Source organism: Podarcis vaucheri (assembly GCF_965113315.1).
Source record: "Podarcis vaucheri genome assembly, chromosome: 5".
Taxonomy (NCBI): domain Eukaryota; kingdom Metazoa; phylum Chordata; class Lepidosauria; order Squamata; family Lacertidae; genus Podarcis; species Podarcis vaucheri.
The window spans coordinates 29,892,919-29,914,897 of record NC_138763.1 but is presented as its reverse complement, the minus strand read 5'-3'; the positions used below and the strand labels follow the sequence as shown (position 1 = coordinate 29,914,897).

The window sequence follows — 21,979 nt, the reverse complement described above, 5'->3', positions numbered from 1 at the left end:
GGAAAAGCTTCAAAAATCACCAAAAACCTCAAAAAAGGCTACCACACCGCGTTCTATGAGTTGCTCCTCGAAGTCAAGTCGCAACTGTATTAACGGTGTTAAGAAAAAGGAAACAAACTTGCAAGACGTTTTCGTCTTGTGAAGCAAGCCCATAGGGAAATTTGTCTTGCGAAGCAGCTAAAAAACCGCAAAACCCTTTCGTCTAGCGAGTTTTTCGTCTTGCGGGGCACCACTGTACACAGGTTCCAAGCTTTGGAACAAACTTCAAATTCCAGGCCAAGAGTCAGAAGAAGACACCCTCATAACCTGCAGTAGAGCTGGACAAACCAATGTGTTTCTGGCCCGTGTCACTTTCACAAATAAAAACTGATATGGGAGAGAAAGGATTTAAGAAAGAAAACATGGTTTTTTAAAAAGCACCTTAAACTGGCAGAAACATAAATAACTTGGATTTGTAACTTTAGATGATGCACCTTGTCTGTAAGGGACGCTCAAGGAATTCAGCCTACAGCCATTTGATGACAGCTAGTGCTGGTTTTGTTTTGTTTTTTAATTGCTTTAGTGTATACAGTGGTACCTCGGGTTAAATACTTAATTTGTTCCGGAGGTCTGTTCTTAACCAGAAACTGTTCTTAACCTGAAGCACCAGTTTAGCTAATGGGGCCTCCTGCTGCTGCCTCGCCGCCGGAGCACAATTTCTGTTTTCATCCTGAAGCAAAGTTCTTAATCTGAAGCACTATTTCTGGGTTAGCGGAGTCTGTAACCTGAAGCGTAAGTAACCTGAAGCGTATGTAACCTGAGGTACCACTGTACTTATTTTAATTTGCATTGAAATCCATCCTGAGCAGATCAGAAGGTGGGATATGAAATCTACAGTGTTATCAAAACTCACCAATGAAATAGTTGTTTCCTAACACAAGCATTTCCTCTGTCAGGACGAGTCCACCCATTGCTTGCAGAAGAGTGACACTTGTGGCATCTATAAGCGAGCACTGCTTGAATCTTTCTGTTGTGACCTTCCATAACAAGATAAGGGAAGCTGTGGCATCTTGTCTTATGCTAAAGAGAGGAGAAGAAGAGTCAAAACACTAAACAAAACACATGGAATTTAAAAAAAGAAGAAGGTCTGAGCATATGGTATATCACTCAATAATATAAAAAGGCAATAATGATCCAGAATCAAAAGACGGCCAACTTGATGCAACAAGTATTTGTAACATATTTCCCCAAGCATTTGACTCATGAAAGAGGTCAGGATGAAAACCAAAGCAAACATTAACAGAGCAATCGACCTACTTGGAGGCAGGAGAAAGATCTACAGAGGAGTCGCTGCTGCCTCCAAAGCTTTGCTTGCTGATAAGGTGGTGAACCACCCAGTTTATTCCTTTGTTTATGTTTCTTCCTGTTCCAGCCAATGGAAGGGAATTAACTAGGCCAGCTCTAACCTTAGGCCCATTTGTGTGGGCATTGGACTATTTAAAAAGTCTGCCCCAGGAAGGTTTCTTTCAACAGAGAGAGTGAGTGAGTGAGTGGTTAGAGTGCTGGACTAGCTAGGAAAACAGGGTTCATATCCTCACTCAGCCAGGAAGCTCAATGGGTGATTTTGGGCCCATCACTGTCTCTCACCTTAACCTACCACACAGGGTTCTTGGTTGTTGGAAGCGGTCGGATGCTTAAGCTGCCCTGAGCTCCCCTGAAGAAGGCTGAGAAATAAGTGTAATAAACAAACGAATGAGTGAGGTCCTACTGGTAAATAGACAGAGGTAAAGGAGCTGAATGAACAAACAGTATAAGGAGCTAAAGCAAAGGCTGACAGAAGAGGGAGACAATGGGAGATATTCTGAGAATTAGTACCAAACTACATGTTCCATCGTTGACACTTCAACTGGATCAGGGTCCAGCTGCATCAGTTTCCAGCTGCAAAGTGCCCTCGGGCAGCTTCTACTTTCCCCAAAAGGTGCTATCTGCAGTAAACCAAACCTCTAGGGGCAGATTACACAGGAAGGACCACAGCTCAATGGTACAGCATCAGTTCTGCATGCAGAAGCTCCAAGGTCCAGTTCCCAGAATCTCCAGGTAAGGGCTGGGAGAGAATCCTGTCTGAAACCCTGGAGAACCACTGCCAGTCAGTGTAGACAGTCTCACACTGTACTGTGTATAGTAAAATGTGGATACTCAGCATGCAACTCAACTGTTGCTGGACCACATTCCAGTTTAAGGCCTTGCGGCTGTTTATTTCTTCAAAATAGTTGAAGTGCGCTCTTTAAAAGCGGCATGGATGATGTATTCTGGCCTTCAGAATCTTCAGGGGAAAGAGGCAGCAAAGGCCTGGACGACAAAGGAGAAGGCCGGGGGGCAGGTTTCAACCAATGCGGCAGCTAACATATTGAGTCCTGAAAGTGCAAAAGGGCTTCACCTTCCTTCCTATCCCACCCTACCCCCAAATTGGATCGGGGGAGTCAAAAGAAGCCCTGGAACAGCACTCAGGGATAGGAGGAAGCAGCAAGGCTTGCACCACCAGAGAGATCTCCTTAGCGCTACAATGAATTCCACGTGCCAAGTAGAAAGAAGGGGAGAATCTGGGAGAAGTCACATCAGGCTAAGTACAGAAGGACTGAATGCTATTTTTAGGAAATTAATGAATAAGTTAAGGAAGCTTTGGAAGTATGAGGACTGTAGGCAAGAGAGCCGGAGAGGAAGGAAAGAGGGCTAAATTTGACAAATGTTTCCTTTTAAGTTCCTAGTTGTCAATTAATAATTAATTAATTACTTTCTGAGGAGCACAGAAAAATTAATGGCCCATCTTTTCCGGAGTAGCAATAGTATGCCACAGTAATATCCACAGTCATTCAATCACAGCAGATTAAGAACACAGCTTTAATTAAATCATACTGTTGTGGCTTGAATGCAAATATTTAGAGTTTATGGTTTTTTTTATAAAAAGCAACCGCTCTTCATCTGCATTGTTGTTAGGTTTTCTGAAGGTCAAATTTCTCACTTGTGAAAAGAATGTTATTGCTTTTCATCATTCTTCCCTCTCCAAACTGATCGTTCTTTCATCACCCATCGGCCTTTTTACACCAAGTGGGCTTTGTAGACATTCTTAATCAAATCATTCCTCTCAGTTTCAATGGGTCTCTGTCTCTTTCACTTCACCTTCCTCCTCTACTTTTTCCACAGTGCATCAATGAGTATTTTGGAAGGCTCTGTTGCAAACACAGTTAGAATTAAGAGGTGGGACAAGTACTCAAGAAGCAGAAGCTATAAAAGGTGAAATCCACCATATCAAATTGGCAGGACTTAATTCAAGTAGGATCCAGCCACTTCAAGCAAATTCTAACAATGCACCTTGCCTCCATCACCTTTTCCCTCTTCCCAAACCAAAACAAACAAACAAAAACCCCTTACATTGGGAAAGGGGGGGCAGATGGCAGAGTTCCCCATGCACAGTACTGCTGGGTATCATGGGACTTGATCCCCTCTTCTTTTCCCTTTTTGGTTGACTACAAATCCCATAACCCCTAGCTAGAAATGATGTCTTCTGTAACCTGCTCACCTCCTTTCCTCTTAAAGTAGTGGAACATGTAATTTGCAGATGAGAAGGTGCTCCACAAAGACATACATTCATTCACTGTGTTTAACTCACACTTTTTTTTTCCTAAGGAGCTCGTGGTTCTCCTCCTCCTCCTCGTTTAATCCTCAAAATAAACCCTGTGAGGTAGGTTAGGCTGAGAGGCACTGACTAGCTCAAGGTCATCCAGTAAGCTTCATGGCCAAGTGGCAATTTGAACCCTGGTCTCACAAGTTCTAGTCCAACGCTCTAACCACTACACCACACTGGCTCTTTTCTGCCTGGAAGAGAGCTATCTACTTTCTGTTACCACCAACCTCTTCCCCTCTTCACCGGAAGTGAGAATCTTCTGACTTCAGCAAGAGGGGAGATAGCAGGGACAAGCAAGTAGCAACAATTATTTTTAGTATTTAACTGGAGCAATTTAATCTGGGGGTGAGCAAGAAGTCTTCTATTACCAGTTACATCAGAGATACCACAAAGCTTGCTCCCTAAATTTCTGTGAATTTTCCTGTTACCTCCAACATATCCTTATCTTGCAGTACTGATAGTAGCAGAACACTTGCTCATCCCCCACCTCAAAAAGAAAGCAAGCATTCTGATCAAACAGTTAGAAAAAAACCCTACTTGTTACCACTCCTGGATAAAACATCTGAGAGTAATGAGTTCGACAATGAAAATTGCTTTAAGCATATCTGTGTAATAATTCTAAGGTGCAGCAAATTTCTTACTTTATAGATGTATTCTGTGGAACTTCAAAAGAGATTAGGCGCCCCCCACCAGAATTATTGGAGCTAGCATTGCCACAAGCCACATCAGGGATTATCTGGAAGGGGGGGGAAAGAGTATTTATCAGGACTTTTCATATGCCCAATGCTATTTAAACAGTAAAAATAACACACAGAAAAACTGAAACTGGTATTCACCAACATAAACAAATCACACAAAGTCTTACAGTTTAAGGGAGTGATGGAGAACCTCCACCCCAAGCCTAATTAGGTTTGCCAGCCTTCCCAATGTGGCCATCATGGCCATTTGGCCAGCCAATGCCCACCAGTCACTCACCTGATACCATGTGACTACAGACATGGGACAGATAAACCTGCAGCTGCAAAGGAACAAGTAGAAACCTTTCTTTGCATTCCCAGTTGTCCCTTGTGCAGTGCACATTCATTAACAAATGGAAACAGCACTGAATGGAAGATAACGGCTGAAGAAGAACAATCAGGAGCATGGTCTACCCCAACTTTTCCCTTTCAGATGTGACTTGCCTTTGATGCAGTTCAAATTTGTTGCCAAATGCCAGTCATGTCAGTCCATGTCTGACATATGCTGTCACAGGATTAACCTCACCCAATTGTAAATGTGGCCTGCGGAGGACTGGTCACTTCTACATCTGCCCTAACTGAAAGTAGCTCTCCACCTCTGGTCTAAGGGCCAAGATAGATGTGATGGAAGCTGAGTGAATATAATTCCTCTCTCTCTCTCTCTCTCTCTCTCTCTCTCTCTCTCTCTGTGTGTGTGTGTGTGTGTAGATATGGGAGAGCAGCAGGGCTGCAGGTTTTAATTACCTACAGGAAACTACTATTTTCACCTGAAATATTACCTTTAAAAAAAGAATGTCTGAAGTTCTGTGCTTTAACAGATTGCCTTTAAACTTTAACTTTGCCTTTATAAGGTATCAGTCAGTCCTTTAGAAAAGCATAAATGGATTTTCACATTGTAATACGCTAGATACCAAAGAGATTGCAGCACAGCCCTTTTAACAGCGGGTAATAGAAGCTCATGGGATTTCAGGAACTGTAGCAGGAACAGCTGATAGCATCTCTCAGCTACGCTTACTGTCGCATAGAGTTTCAACAAATCACAGATAGCAATGCTCTGCCACCTGATCCCAGCAACAAAGAAGCCTGTTATCATTTTCCCAGCGACAGAAAGCTTTCTACCAGGGGGAAAATGGAGCCAAGAGAACCTGCCAACGAAATAAATCCATGACCTATGAGTGCATCTCATTGCAAGGCAGGTTTTCAGGCAAAAGTCTGTTCCTCCGAACAGCACTGTATTTAGGGCATGCGGATGGTGCTGAGCCAAGGGGGGGCGCAAAATTGAGAAGATCCATTTTGGGGACACAAAATTTTGACCTCGCACAGGGTGTCATGAACTGGTTGGATACAGAGGATGGCATGAGGAACCAACTGGGGAATCCCTAAGGAAAGAAGGCTCAGAGCAAGGGGACTGGTGGTGAGATGATGATGAGTGGTCAGCGGGAGAGAAGGGAGAAGGGATAGCTCAGCTGGTTAGAGCACGGTGTGAATAACACCAAGGTTGTAGGTTCGACCCCCGTATGGGACAGCTGCATACTCCTGCATTGCAGGGAATTGGACTTGATCATCCTCAGGGTCCCTTCCAACTCTACAATCTATGATTCTAGGACTAGAAGGTGGTGTCGGGAATCTGAAGAGGTAACTGGGCTTAGTGAGTGGGTGGAGGGAATGTTTGTGGCAGAGAGAAGTCCAGAATCAAGGGCAGAAGCTGAAGCAGGAGAAGAGGGAGCCCAAGAGGCATGGGTTTCTCCCTCTCCTGCTGCAGTGAGCTCCCCTCCCCCTGTCTCCCAGGACCAGGAGAGGCATAAAGAGGGCAGAGGAGAAGTTAGCTTCACACAAGCACCATCTCAGAATGCTTGGGGGAAACCCTGGAGAGGAGGGGACCCTGTGGGGGGGTGAGGACCTTCAGTCTCAGCAACTGCTTCATGTTGGGCAAGACCTGCCAGAGATGCTGTGCTCATTAGGTCTGACACTCCTGTGCAGAACCTATTCTTGATAATAAAGAGCTAACTCCAACTTGCTTGGTGTGATTTACTGCTGGCTCACTCCTGTCTTGGGGCACCATATGATGAAAGATTACCAAAGTCCCCGTCTACTCATAAAATGATTTTATAAAACTAGCTGATCAATCAGATCGTAGGTTTAGTAGCAATATGGTACAGATTGTGGCGCCCAAAAACACATTTTCAAAAGTAGGAGGTGGCTTAGCTTTTGGAAAATGGGGGTGGGGGGACAGTACTTAGCTAATTGGGAGCCACTGCTCTGAGAGATTTAAGAATGGGGTAGGATAATTTCATTGGGTTTCTTTTAATTTGCTTTTTGAAAAACTTCTATACATACTGGACTCAAATCAAATACAAGATCTTGGCTATATATTGGATTTCAATCAGGTACAGGCCTTTGCCATTACAATATGAATAACTATCAGAGCTGTGTGCATTTTCTGTAGAATGGCATTTTCTCTTTCCCTTGGTCCCAGTCACACTCTTTGCACCCATATGGCACTGTGAGCATTAAGTTGCTTGACTCCTAGCCCACCACTTGCTTAGCAAGACTCTGCACTTCATATAATGCAACAAAACATTCCAAGGAATTTATAACTTAACAACCATTCGTTTGGTAAGTGTCCTGGTCATTAAAATGAATTAATTAGAAGATTTCTTTCTATGCTACTTTCCAGAATCTTTCCATATGCAAAGTCATTTATATGCAACTTCCGAAACGACTTGGCATTTTTTTTGTTGAAATAAAAGGTCTTACCTCTACTTCATTCCATTTTAGATCCACAACTTTCTGACCTTCCTTTGGTTCCCATGTAGGCAGCGTCACTGTTGCTTGCGACCGCGGCAAGACCATGTCAGGTTCAACAGTGGCCAATACTGGCCTGTTTTGGATTGGTGCCTCTGACTCTGTCCAGCCAGAGACGGGAGGACTGTAAAACGAGTGCTCACAGTTTGTACCTTCGTAGCCTTCATTACAAACACAGAGATATCCACCAGCGTTACTGCTGCAGTTGCCATGGTGACAGGGATTGCTGGCACATGGATCTGAAACAAACTGAAGAGAAACAATATAATGAATCAATTAATACTACAACATCAGCTTTGCATGTTCAACCACTAATGGTAGTTGACTAATACTCATTAAGTAGCCTAAAGGACTTCAAAGGCTTTGCATTAGAGATTGCATATGGTTATTTGTTCACACTTCAGTGAATCAGTTGCCATATTCTAGTGGGTGCCATAAGGCAAAGTAACAAACAAAGATTTGGCTACGATAGGTAGGAAAGTCCTAAGAAAGGAATGCTGTGGAATCATGTACTATTAGGAAGGTTTCAATGTCTAAAAATGTAGTGTGCTGGTTGTATGAACCAAAGGAAAAAATCATCTAGGTATCCTTCCCTCTCGCTCTTGGCTGAGTTAACTGAGGCTCACAGTGATATTACTGATATGACTCTACCCAGTCACTGATACTATACGGCCTTGCCTGACGTGAAATTCAATAAATAAAAAATGGCCTTGTGTTGCATTTCATTTTCAAAACTGGTGCTGATGAAACAATTGCTAAATTTCATATTTGTTTCTATGGAAAGTACTGCTATGGCTTAAAAACCTATTTTTTAAAAAATAAAATAAAAGCTGTTTTTAGAGCTGAAAGGATAATAGACGCTGCTTGTGCATTTAGCTGATTCATCTGTTTTTACAGGTCATGAAGCCACTTGATCCCTCTTGTGGAATCATCACCAGTACACACTTCAAGAAAACCCTTTATCTATGTACTCCATTCTAAATAGTGTAGCAATTTCATTAGTAATGTTTAGAATATAGGGCACCGTATCCCTAAGGAAGAGCTCTCAAAACACATTGGGACCAATTAACAAAGAAAGTGTTTTCAGTACACTATTCTGCATCATCCCACCTATTTCTTTATTTTGGTACCTTCCCCCACTTTCTCTCATTGTGTAGGATCCACATACATGTATCCTAATCTCTCTCTCTCTCTCTCTCTCTCTCTCTCTCTCTCTCTCTCTCTTAATCCATTCTACATACCCACATCAAAGGTGAAAGCTTTCCCTTCTTTCAATCGTTCTATCATCACAAGGAATTTTTTGAAATAAATAAATAAATGGAGCTCTTGATGAATGAAACCAAACTAAGTCTAATTCAACTGTTCAACATTGCAACATTGCTTCTGTGTACATGAGATCTATTTTAAGAGATTTAAAAGTTCAAATTTGCAATGTTCAAGCAGATGCCATTGTCTTTAATGTTCTGGAGACCATGTACCGTATTTTTCGCACCATTGGACGCACTTTTTTCCTCCTAAAAAGGAAGGGAAAAGGTCTGTGCGTCTTATGGAGCGAATGCGTGGTCCCTGGAGCCAAATCGCTGTTGCCCTGCGCTGCTGGGGTGCTCTTCGGGGATGGGGGGAGGAGCCACGGTGCTCTGCCGGCAGCCTCTGCTTTCCCCTGAAGCCCCGACAAAGTTTGCAAGCAGCGGGAAGGCTGTGCGCCTTTGCCCCGCGCTCCTGGGGTGCTCTTTGGGGGTGGGGGGAGGAGCCACACTGCTCTGCCTACAGCCTCCGCTTTCCCCTGAAGCCCCGGCAAGGTTTGCAAGCAGAGGGAAGGCTGTGTGTTCCTGGGATGCTCGTGGGGGGGGGGGAGGAGCAGCAAATTGCTGTCTCTCAGTGCCTCCTAATTCAACTGCAAAGGATTGCCTAACTGGATTCTGAGCTCCATTTGAAGTTTAAAAATATTAAGTTTGGGGATTTCTTCAAGTAGCAGTTTTGCAGAAATAGTCATAAATACATGCAAAGCATCTCCACAAACCAGTAATAGTGAGCTCAGCTAAAACTGAGCAGGCATCTGGCTCAGGAACAGATTAAACTGCACAACTATAACCGGACATCCTGTGTGTTTGTGTGTGGACCATGTTCCTCGCAGCTAATCTTTATTGCTGAAAAGAGGCACTGATATTCCACTCCAAATCTATAATTCATTATACAAATTCTTACAAGTACAGTCCACCTATACCAAACCAAAAACATTGTGTTCTCTTGTTATTGAATGGAAGCTATTTATCTGCCCTCTTTTCCTCCTCAGTTCTTTGCTGAGTCACCCCATTTTGAATCTTCCTTTCAAAACAACCATGCCTGTTTTGAGAAAACTTCAGAGATTTAGGAACTGGAGCACAATCATTTGATCTCTTTGCTGTTCCTCCATACTCCAAGCACTTCTCATTTGCACAGCCCTGGTTTCTCTCCCTGACTATTAATATTCTTGATTAATAACAGTAAAATGCTCAAATTTTAATTTTTGTGACTGCTGCCAATACTGACTTCCCAGTGATAATGAAAACAGCTACATTATAATGGAATGTCTGTCCTTTTTCCAGTCTCTTCATACCGTGGCTCGCTTTAAAGCAGCAAAGTGGACAGGCGCACCCACTTTGCTGTTTTAAATAGTTTAGTACAACATTTGAGTCAGATTTTTTTTTCTTATTTTCCTGCTCTAAAAACTTGGTGCGTCTTTTGGTCAGGTGCGTCCTATGGAGCGAAAAATACGGTAATTGCTATGCAGAAAACAAACAAACAAAAAATGTTAAAGGAGCTCTAATCCAGATTTATGAAGATGGTTTGCTTCTGTCTTTTTATCATAGTCCAGTAAGTACTTCAAGATGGTGTTGCTTTAGTTTTATTTATTAAAAAACAAAACAAAATCACAGTGAGCAGAAACAGGTTGGGTAATTTGCAGATAAATTCAGATTCAGGAAGTAGCAGCTTTCATCTCGTAAGCATGAAACTTTGTAAACGTCTATCATTAACATCCTTATGATGAGGCTTTTTGAACCAGAGCATTTCACAAACCTTGATAAATAATATTTCAACAGAAATGCTAACATTAGGAAATATTATGCCTGGCTACAGAGCTTAAGGAAGAGGATAAGGAGAAAATAATTAAATTCTACAGGAAGAAAATGATCTGTTGGAATATGGAAAAAATGAATAATGTTATTTCTTCATGTAAGAGCTGCAGATCTTTACAGGGTACAATATGCTTAGGCAGTCCACCTAAAGCCTCCTCATAATAAGCTGTACTTCTCTCAAATAGTACAGTTTCTGGCAATGCTGCTTAGTACAAGGCAGCCTCATTTCTGAGGATTTCTAGAAGCAGCTATGCATCCCCTACCTTCTCCATACTGCTTTGCCATCCTTCTTCCTTTGCACGTAGCACTCCAATGCTCCTCCAAAGTCACATGACCCAGTGTCCTTTTTTGGCATGGCTGTGCATTAATCACATATTTCCCCCGAGCGGTTTATTCTCAACACAAACCAGTTATTAAGTAACAGCTGAATCATGCACAAGTCTCTGTTCTATTTCCTGGACGGCTTCAAAAGAGGATTAGTCAAATTCACAGAGGATAAGACCACCATGGGCCACCTTCTGTCTCCATTGCCAGAGGCTGCAAGTCTCCAAATGCCTGTTGCTGGTTATCACAAGCAGAGTGAGTATTGCAGCTTCTCAAAGGCATCTGGTTGGCCTTTGGTCTAACCTAGCAGGGCTTTTCTTATGTTTTTGTCCCTCCAACGCATCACCTTTTGTCATAAGAAAGATATTCATGGCCTTTATAAACACTTCCTGTCGTTTCACAAATTTAAGTAGACCAACTACTCCTTAAAAGCATTTCAAGCATCGCATGCACACACACACCCCTGCCCTTCTTGTCCTCATCTAACCCATGTGCTCTGAGGCACAGCCCTTTCTGCTTTCACCTCAAAATCCAATGGATGCTCAGATGTTTATAACACAGCGTTTACCAGCCACACAAGCCCCAAACAGCCAGCCATGATACCAGACTCATGGTATCCTTTCCCACTTCTCCACCATATGACAGACAAGGCAACTTTTTCTGTCCTTAAAGCCTGAGTCAGTGTGCTTTTGGCTGCTGAGCTTACTTGACTGCTCTTAGCCACTCCCATTCATTTTGATCAGGCATGTCCAGGTGGCTTGTTCCTTAAGGCTAGCGTCTGAGATCCCAGGGTGATTTGATGAGCATCGGAAAGGAGACAGAAGGGTGAGAGGATGACATGCATCACAAGATGTGGAAGTTTTTAATGTTTGATGTTTTCCTATGTTTTTATATGTGCTATAAGCTGCCCAGAGTGGCTGGGGAAACCCAACCAGATGGGCGAAGTATAAATATTATTATTATTATTATTATTATTATTATTATTATTATTATTCACTCAGAGCAGCTTACAACTATTTAAAATTACAATACAATAAAAAATGTTAAAATACAAAAAGGGGGGGGGAGAACCAATATATACTGTATATAGTACACAACAGAGAAAATCCACTTAAAAGCACCAGTGGCAGTGATCTCAGGTAAAAATGACCTTAGCAGGCAAAAGCCTACTGGAAAGAAAATGTTTTTACTAGCTGATAAAGCACAACTGTGCCCTCTTTTTAGTTAAATGTCTGCTAGGATGCAAAGAGCATATCCTTCTAATTCATAATTCTTCACTTACTTGAGGGGGGAGGGCATTGGTAAAATGAACATGTGCCAAGGTTATTTATTCTTTATCTAGTCTGGTCATGCAAGCAAGCAGAGAAGCTACTGAGATGCATTCTGAGACTGACTTTTCTGGGTTTTCAGTTCCTTTAGGACACAGATATGGTACAAGTCACTGATGTGTAGGTAAGTATGGGGCAGGCTGCATAGTTTACAAATATTTGGGCTACTAGTTTATTTGCAAGGCTGGCTTTGTGCACAATGCCAGCAAACTAGCAAGTCGATTACAAAGCTCAGTTCATTTAGAAACTCTGCTTACGACTTTCATTTCAAAACATTTCAAAGTGGGAAATGTTGCACTAGTATATGCAAAAGGCATGGTTTGTGAGACACTTTGAGCAAAATGTATTAGCAAATCATGTTCGTATAGTCCAGCTACGTAACAATCTCAGTTTTTCAGAAGTACAAATAGATGCAGCATGTGCTCTGTTGTCTGTTTCTGTATTTATCCCTGGGTCATCTGACTGTCATCTTGCATGTTCTACTTAATAGATACGGTGGTACAAGGCAGCAGCTGCAGAATCTAGCTGACAAAGCAAGAACTGGGATGGGGGAAGAATCACAAGACAAGTTTCACCCCAATTAATATGAGGTTTGCAGACAAATGCACACCAATGTGACCTTACACTGCACAAGAAGTTCTTTTTCCAAGGGGGACAGAATGCAAAAAAAGAGAGTAAAGTACAATTACATTGCCTATAGCAATTTTCTCTAGCTATTCACACTGAGTTGGAGCCAGAGATGCTCTTCTAGTCATAAAATGATCCCTTTCCAGAATGGAAGGGACCTGAATTCAATGGAGTTTCCATGAACGAAAACTCCTGATCCATCACCAATAAGCAGGTCCAAAAGTCTTAAGTGAACTCACTCCCTTTCTATTTTTAATAAAATGAAAAAAGATGTAAATAGGTAGTTATGCTGGTTCACACCTATAATGTGGTAAACCAATACTCTCAAGTTATTTTTCTTTGAGCTCCTGGCCTTCAGCTGATGAGTCAGAATCCAAAACTCCCAACCTAAAGTGAGTCACATCAGTGCCACTTCCATCACTTCTATGTGGGGTCTGGGGTTTGGCTAACCTCCCCACCCCACCCCAAAAAAAAAAACAGAACAAGAGAGAGTAACCAGCATTACTATTACATAAACCACACACACACCAACTATAAAGCCATTTCTACCTGTGAGTAATTGTGACCAGTGTAAATAAATTTTTAAAAAATCCTTCTGCCAAATCTTCCTATAAAAATGTATGGTCAGTCAGCCTTCTTAAAAGCTCTGCCATCCCTCTGGTCCATTCCGCTCCCCTGCCTGCTTTAGCCAGCTAGTTCAATTTTGCCTCTCAGCAGGTGTGAGATAAAGGCAGGTAATCAGTGCAGCAATGGAAAAGAAGAGGTGCAATGCTACAAACTCCCTTGCTGCTGCAGTGCTATTAAATAGTCCATATCTCCTAACAAAGAAGTAGGAATTCTCTACATTAACAAAGAACCAGGAATTCTATATATGTAAAAAATAATAATCAACAATGCTCTAAACCAGTGATGGCCAAAATGCTCTAAACTACAATTCCCATCATCCCTGCCCACTGGTCCTGTTAGCTAGGGATGATGAGAGTTGTAGTCCCAAAACAGCTGGAGGGCCACATTTGGCCATGCCTGCTCTAAACCATCTTGGCTGTGAATCCTGAGGGCTCTGATCCCTGGCTTGTAGGCTCTTCCACCTGATCCAGGAGGGCAGGGCCCAGACTGACTGGAGCTAGAAAAAGCCGAGGCTGCCGAGGGGCTCCCCTTCTTGGGCAAGGTTCTTGGGTGGGTGGTTGCGAACCAGATTCAGCCACTCTTGGAAGAAGCTGATTTTCTAGATCTGTTTCAATCTGGGTTTAGGCCCGGTTTTGGTACAGAAACTGCTTCGGTCACCTTGTATGATGACGCCTGCTGGAAGAGAGGCGGGAAATGTGTCCTTATTAATTCTCCTTGACCTCTCAGTGGCTTTCAATACCATCAAACTGTCAGGAAATCTTGCCTCTCAGGAGAAACTGGCCACTCTCCAGGCACCCGGCTTGATCTCCCTGTTGACCTCCCTGTCTGCGTTTCCTGGCAGGATACAGGCTAGGTCGCGATCGGCGATCCTCCTCAGCGTGAGAAGGACACACCACTCTTCCCTGCTCCCTGCTCCCCCCAGGGAGAGGAAAGAGATAGACAGAAATGTATTTACATGTCTTTATTTCTGTCCTTGCAGCGTTACAGAGAAACACGTCTGCTCTCTTCAAACTCCAACAGCAGAGAGACAAACTCCACCTCCTCTACTTCCTGTACAGGTCAAATTACACTCTGAGCTAAATCCGGTGCTCAGCACTGTGAATAGACTGTCCCTCTGTTCCCACGGTACAGTCCCAACATTCCCATCATGTTTTGCTTTCCAGCTAGCTGCAGCTCGCTGCCGCATTGCATCCATATTGTAACACAAACATGGTATCCTTCTGGAGCAGCATCCTGAGTTGGGGTGGGTAGAACCGCTTTGCAGTGGTTCCAGTCCTACTGATCCTGGTCCGACTGCACTGCCTGCCAATTACCGTATTTTTCCATGTATAAGACTAGGTTTTTTTCCTAAAAAATAATGTCAAAAATTAGGGGGCATCTTATACACGGATACATCTCTCCCCCCCCCATTTTCTTAAATCTGAGTCCTCAAAAATAGGATGCATCTTATATATGGGGGCATCTTATAGACGGAAAAATACTGTAGTTTCTGGCTCCAATTCAAAGTACTGGTTTTATAAAGCCTTAAATGGCTGAGGACTGACCCTGCAATCATCTGACGCCCTTCTTCGTGTGCTTCCTTCACAAGAGGTCCCAAGAGTGGCAACATGAGAAGAGGCCTTCTCTGCAGCGGCTACCGTTTGTGGAAAGTTTTCCCCAGGGAGCCTGATGCCTTCATGATATATCTTTAGGCACCAAGCAAAAATGTTTCTCTTCAACCAGGCCTTTGGCTGATTATCATTTTGTATTTTTCTGTTGTGAACTGCCCTGGGATCTTCTGATGAAGGGTGATATACAAATTTGATGGTGATGATGATGATGATGATAAACCACCACTTTGGGATCAACTTCACCCATCACCTCTCCCTTGTACAGGGATGTACCCCCTAATGTGAACAGGGGTTGTGTTTTGCGTCATTGTGCACAACAGTGAAGCACGCATCAGCGCACTCCACCCTGTTATAACCCTGCCCCACTCTCTGTTCCTACCCCACTCCCCAGTCATTTCTGTCTAACTGGTCCATTGGACATGCGTAAATCAGCTGTTGCCTGTATATCAAAGAGAGTAACTACCTCGGTCTATCTCCATCCATAAATAGAGGTTCATTTTCCAATAGACATATGATGTATCTTGCAACCTGCCTATATTTCACTGCACACAAAACCCTCTTAGACTGCAATCCTATATATATTGATCTTCAGCTTGAACTTAGTGTGGCTGACTTCTGAGTACAATAGATTGTACTTTAAGGAAAATACTGGCATTGTATTAAACCAAACATTATTTGGAGCAGCTACACATTATAGTTGACAACTGCAATTGCTGCATGAATGTCAGTGTAACATATATATTACAGCTGCCTTGAAACACCCATGTGCGTGCAACTGAGCCTGCTAACCTAATCATGGTGCCTTTTACAATAAGCATAAAATCAGCTTCCTAGTACATAACTAAAGATTGTTAATAACTAAAATAACCAACTTAATCCAGTGTAAGATTGACATCCCATGAGATAATTTAAATCATCAATTTTAGCTGTATATGACAACTACTCTGGGCTCTTTCCAGGCTGTGCTTCCACTTCTACGAGTTTTGAATATTCCATGAAATAATAAAAAATAAAAAATCTGCCAGCAAATGTAATAGATGCGCATAAACCATTTCCCTTACTCTAGTGAAGCAGCAAAAAGTGCCTCAAGAAATGTTCCATTTAACTGAGAACCAAAGCACAATGGCCTACATCTGAGGCACTAGCATACATAAATCCATTCATTAAAAAAACAACCAAAACAAATCTCAAGTTAAGCTGTGAACTATTTTCATCTAGTTTTTTCTTCATAGCTCATGAGCTTCCTCCCCCCCCCAAAAAAAAAAAATTGGACCCACTTGAAGATTCTTACACTGATCAACACCGGTTTTTATGAAGGATATCATCTAAATTTATCCTGTATCACAGAGATTTGCAAACACAATTGTCCAGAAATTGGGACATCCAAGATCAGATCTACAAAGGTGCTTATTCCAGAGGAAGCACTCAGTATCTCACTGCCATGTTTCTTTGCTCAGTGATACATCAGTCCTTGGATCTGTATTTATTTAGCACCTAAATCACCTAAGCCAAATTACTACTACGACTACTGGATTCCTTACCCAGTCTTCACCAAAAGGTCCCAGGATGAGTTACAACAATATAAAAATACATCTAGGCAGTTCTGCTAGCACAAAGGCTTCAGGCTGTGAATAATATTTATTTATTTATTTATACATACATACATACATACATACATACATACATACATACCATACATACATACCCCGCCCATCTGGCTGGGTTTCCCCAGCCACTCTGGGTGGCTCCCAACAGAATATTAAAAACACGATAAAACATCAAACATGAAAAACTTCCCTAAACAGGGTTCCCTTTAGATGTCTTCTAAAAGTCAGATAATTATTTACAGTGGTACCTCAGGTTATGAACTTAATTCATTCCAGAAGTCTTTTCTTAACCCAAAGCGTTCTTAACCCAAGGTGCGCATTCCCTACATAGGCCTCCCCGGAAGCGAATTGCGTTCGTATCCCGAGGCAAAGTTCACAACCCAGAACACCTACTTCCGGGTTTGCGGAGTTCATAACCTGAAGTGTTCATAAGCAGAACTGTTCATAACCCGAGGTACCACTGTATTTCTTTGATACCTGATGGGAGGCGTTCCACAGGGCGGGTGCCACTACCGAGAAGGCCCTATGCCTGGTTCCCTGTAACCTCACTTCTCGCGGTGAGGGAACCGCCAGAGGTCCCTGGGAACTGAACCTCAGTGTCCGGGCTGAACGATGGGGGTACAGTTCTGAAACATAACTTCCCCTCCCTCTCCTCTCCACTATGGAACTTGCTCCCACAGGAGGCAGTGACTGGACAAATTCATGGGGGATAAGGATACCAGCGGCTACTAGCCATAATGCCTATGCTCTTCCTCCACAGGTGAAGGAAGTAATGCTTCTTAATGCTAGTTGCTGGAAACCGCAGGAGGTGAGAGTACTCTTATTCTTGCATCCTGATTACATGTTTCCGATTGTGGCATCTGACTGGCCACTACGAAAACAGGATACCCAACTAGATGGCTCATTGGCCTGATCCAGAAGGGTCTTTTTATGTTCACAGAATGTACATTACATCCCCAGTAATTTCCATAACGTGTGTGATTCTTCCCTTCACTCATATTGTTCCCGTCATAAGGACAAGTGTTTTGATAGTGACTTAGAAAAATACAGCAGACGGGAGCAGGTATTAGGGAAAGACAAATCCTTATACCCAGTCCATGCCACTGTCATACGTTTTTACCCATAATTTCACTCCATCCCATTTCTGCATTAATCTGCAATTTTTATATCAAAAAAACCTCTCAAAATATGTAAATATGTCATTTAAAATGTGCATTTTTTCTCACACTATTTAAATATGTATTTTCTCTCAAAATATTATTTAAATGCATTTGCGATGTGTTTAAATTGCAAATAACTGTGTCATGAGAGTCAGGTAAGTGCAAAACCCAGTTACCGTATTTTTCGCCCTATAGGACGCACTTTTCCCCCTCCAAAAATGAAGGGGAAATCTGGGTGCGTCCTATGGTGCGAATGCAGGCTTTTGCTGAAGCCTGGAGAGCGAGAGGGGTCAGTGCGCACCAACCCCTCTCGCTCTCCAGGCTTCAGGAAGCTATCCGCAAGTCTTGCAAGCCCGGCGGGATGTCCCGCGGGCTCGCAAGGCTTGCGGGCAGCAGCCTGCAGCCCAAAAGCTGGGGACAGTGGGGAGGCGCAGCGCCGCCACCCCGCTATTCCCCGACCTGATCTGGAGGCTGGCGGGGGGGAGAAGCAAGCTTGCTTCTCCCCCCGCCAGCCCCACAAACTCGGGGGACAGCGGGGCAAGCTGTCCTTGAAGGCAGAAGAGGGAAACGGAGCGCTCCATCTCCCTCTTCTAGCTTGGGGATGGCTGCGCAAACCTGGGGGGGGGGATAAAAAATTTTCCCTTGATTTCCCCCCAAAAAAACAAGGTGCGTCCTATGGGCCGGTGTGTCCTATAGTGCGAAAAATATGGTAAATTATCTGAACATTTAGTCCAAGAGGCACAGATCATGTCATTTCGTAGGGGAATTCACAAAGAGGAAATTTCCCAGGCATCCCTAGTGAGTACCACCGCCTACATTTAAAGTACATGGGGAGGTGGATGTTTATGCCTCTGAATCCTTACGCTGAGCATGGTATGCCTCACCGGATAGTTGTCTCCAAAAGTGCACAGCCATCAATAAGGAAGAAATGATTAAAGTTCACTAGATGTTTGTTTTCCTTCCAAAAATAGTTTTGTATGCTTGGCTATTATTGTTTGCTTTCACTTCATGTGCCATATTCACATCATTAGAAGTCTCTAGACTTGTAGGATGAAATATTTAGAAACTGTAATTAAATCTCATGACACAAGGGCAATATGGATGGTTGATAAGGAGGTGGGAGAACAAGGTTTTATTGGCATGACATCAGTTGTGGTTCGAGGACCCGATCCCCGTAAAGTGGAATGAATACACAAGGACACGTGATATAAGGTTAATGGGCAAGAAAAGGCCACAACTTTATTGATTACAGCAAGTGAAAAGGTATTGGCTTAGGCATTGGATTACGTCAGCTGACTCCACCCCCTCAGAGAGGGGTGAGTCTAAAACAAGGGGGTTTATTCACCAGTAGGTGGAGCCTGTTGATGCTAATCCAACTATAGGCTCTCCCCTGATGTCACCGAGGGTCGTGCCATGGCCTCCCGCCAAGCAGGCTTCGGACGGAATACACGACCCCCAGATTCCTTTAATGGAATACCCAAAAATTGAAGGTATAGGCGATGGCCACACCTAGCCCTTCGACACACCACAACACATTATTCCAATGCCTAACCTACCCACCAATACCACGAACGTTGTGACGATTGCTACAAGGTAGGCGAAAAAACCAAAAAGCCTAATGCCAAATGGAAAAATTCCTACCAGGCCCCCCGGACAACTAGGGCAACCAACCTAAGGTCCATAGCAAGGCCAAAGAAAACTAAGACCCTGAGCTCAAAGGGAGTGGAGGGTGGGTGACTCGCGACGGGACGGCGAAGAGTGAGGCCAAGGAGGGGCTGGCGCCGCAGCATTTAGGCTGCTGTACACGCCCCCTCGGAGGCACCTGGCTGGGTGCCTGCCGATGGGCGTGGGCGCCAGCCAGGTGAGTGGGAGGCAGGGGGCTAACGCCCCCTGCTAGGGGTGGAGCTCGGCTCCCGCCCACAACCACGCCCCTCTCTTCCAGGAGGAGAGTCTTTCTCAACACATGTCAAGCAAAATGCTCTGCTTCATTGAGGCTGCAATGTTATACCAATTACCTGGGAGCAAGTCAACAGGGCTTACTTCTGAATAGACACGTATAGGATTGTTCTTAAATTTCACATCAGCAAGCTAGAAAGTCAGAGCAACCAAGTCTTCACAGGTTTGAAGTAACCCTTGCAGCTAAAACTTACCTCTTTTTACTCTGAAGTGAGTCTACCACTTACTGGTAGAACTTGCTGCCAGAACAGATTTTGGGCAATGTGTGGGGTAGATAGAAGGGATAAATTCCATTGCAAAGCAAATGCTGTTGCACTAACAGGATGTACTTTCCTGGATTTCCCCCCATTGTTTGTATGTAAAAGAAAAATATTTATGCAACTTACACATCAAAATCCTCAAGCACGTTTGTGCGAATATGAATGCAAAACAGTATTCAGAACCTACAGCCCTGTATGTTTCATAGCAGCATGTGGCAACAGTTAACACATAGGGACAAACCCTATGTATTCAATTGTATCCTTTACAATTGGATACAATTGCCTTGGTAGGCAAACGGCTTGGCTCCTGAACAAATCAGCTCCCAAACACCGCAAACCTGGAAGTGAGTGTTCCGGATTGCGGGCGTTTTTCGGAAGCCGAACATCCGACGCAGCTTCCACAGCTTCCAATTGAGTGCAGGAAGCTCCTGAAGCCAATCGGAAGCCGTGCCTTGGTTTTTGAACCATTGAATGGTATAAATTTGAGAACCAAGGTACCACTGTATTTTAGAAAGGCTCTTCAATCCATTAACGCTGAACAAGATGGCCCAATGGTCTGACTCAGTATAAGGGAACTTTCTATGTTTCTAGCCCCCTGCACCCCTCTAGATCTGCTTCAGAGAACTGGGACTCAGCTAGATTGGCAAAGAAACGGTGTTTTATATGTGTTGTATATGCGATATAACACTGTGACACCAGATGGAGCTGTGGAGACCTGTCTTTCCCTACTGGATTTCCCCGTATGAGTTTACAATGTGTTTAACTGAATTGCTTCTTTGATGTGTCTAGATCCATCCCTGGAGACCCTTTGGAACAGCATGGGAGACTGCAAGAAGGAGGAGGAGATTCCAGAATATCATCGCCCTCCCTCTTCCATTCACAAACATCTCCACTGGAGCAAAGAGTCTCACATGAGTATATGGACCCACCTGAATACAATCCATTTGCATGATCCAACAAAATATGATATGCCTGATTCTTCAAGCAAAAAACCATTTCTCAGATGCAGATAATGGAATTAGAAAAGCATTAAAAAAGGTATATGTATCACCTTTTATGTTGTACTGCAGTTGAAGCATCATTTATAGCACAAGAGAGACCTACAGTAGTGTGGCAGATGAGCCTTAAACAGGAACTCCTGAGTCTATTTTTAAAAAATATGGTGCAGTTTATCCAATTGTTTTACAGCATTTAAAATTGGATTCCTGGTATATCTCCCTTGTTCATGTATACTGCATTTGTGCTACCCTGTAGAATAATACTTTTGAAAATTGCTAATCTTGCCAATTGGGTCATAAACAGTAATGAAAATGTTCATATACATATATACAACTTCTTTCTTAAGGATTTGTACATTTTTATGCTTAAGTTAAGAAATATATCAGAGACCTTCTATCCATAATTGGAAGACTTGTTTTAAAATTACCCCTCTATTATCTTAAATCATTTGACTTAGTAACACCTTGGCTGTAAAGAATTTCTTAATTTCACTTACTTAAATATATTTTATTTCCCTTCAAATGGCTGCTACACTGCCTTGACCAAATTATCATTTCCTTACCCTTCAAGTAATGCCACGACTTGCTTTTACCAATTCATCTGCCTTCATTACCTTAGACCTAAGCCTCTTCTATCATAGAAATTTCAGGGGGATTAGCAAAAGAATCCATGATGTCAACAGTGCCATTCTAATCTCCACTATTTTGCTAAGAACAGCGTCACTGAATTAGTTTAAGGCTCATCTAGGGATGATGTGATTATCATCTACCCTTTTGCACAACCCTACACATGTTTGGTAATATTTGAACCTGAAGATCATATAAAAGGGACTGGTTATATATTTTCTTCTTATACTAGCCACTTTCACTATTGCAACTACCTGGGGGTGGGGGCTTCTGCCATGCCGGCTCAAACGTTACTGGAGACACGTATGATTCAGCAAAAGCAAACAGCAACCATCAATCTTATGACCTAATCAATGAGTCTAATGGACCATTCAAAACTTTCAAGAAAACACAGTATGCTACTATAACTATTTGCAAGTTTTTGCTTTTGTTTTAAACATTTTACCCCTCCTTTCAGCACACCTGGGCCCTCACAAGTTGGCTTACATTTTAAGAAGGCTGACACGTGAACTGGAGCAATTCAGAAGAGACAGTCA

The 21,979-nt window shown here is 43.0% G+C and overlaps 1 protein-coding gene across 1 annotated transcript in view; it reads right to left on the bottom strand.

Moving 5' to 3' along the window:
- The window catches only part of DNER (delta/notch like EGF repeat containing), a 112,676-nt gene that overhangs the window by 51,357 nt on the left and 39,340 nt on the right, over positions 1 to 21,979 (bottom strand). The window contains exons 2-4 of the mRNA XM_082224145.1: positions 7,156 to 7,452; positions 4,303 to 4,397; positions 893 to 1,059 (exon numbers count right to left, since the gene is read on the bottom strand). Of these exons, the coding sequence (XP_082080271.1) occupies positions 893 to 1,059; positions 4,303 to 4,397; positions 7,156 to 7,452 (559 nt within the window). The remainder of the gene's footprint in view (positions 1 to 892; positions 1,060 to 4,302; positions 4,398 to 7,155; positions 7,453 to 21,979) is intronic.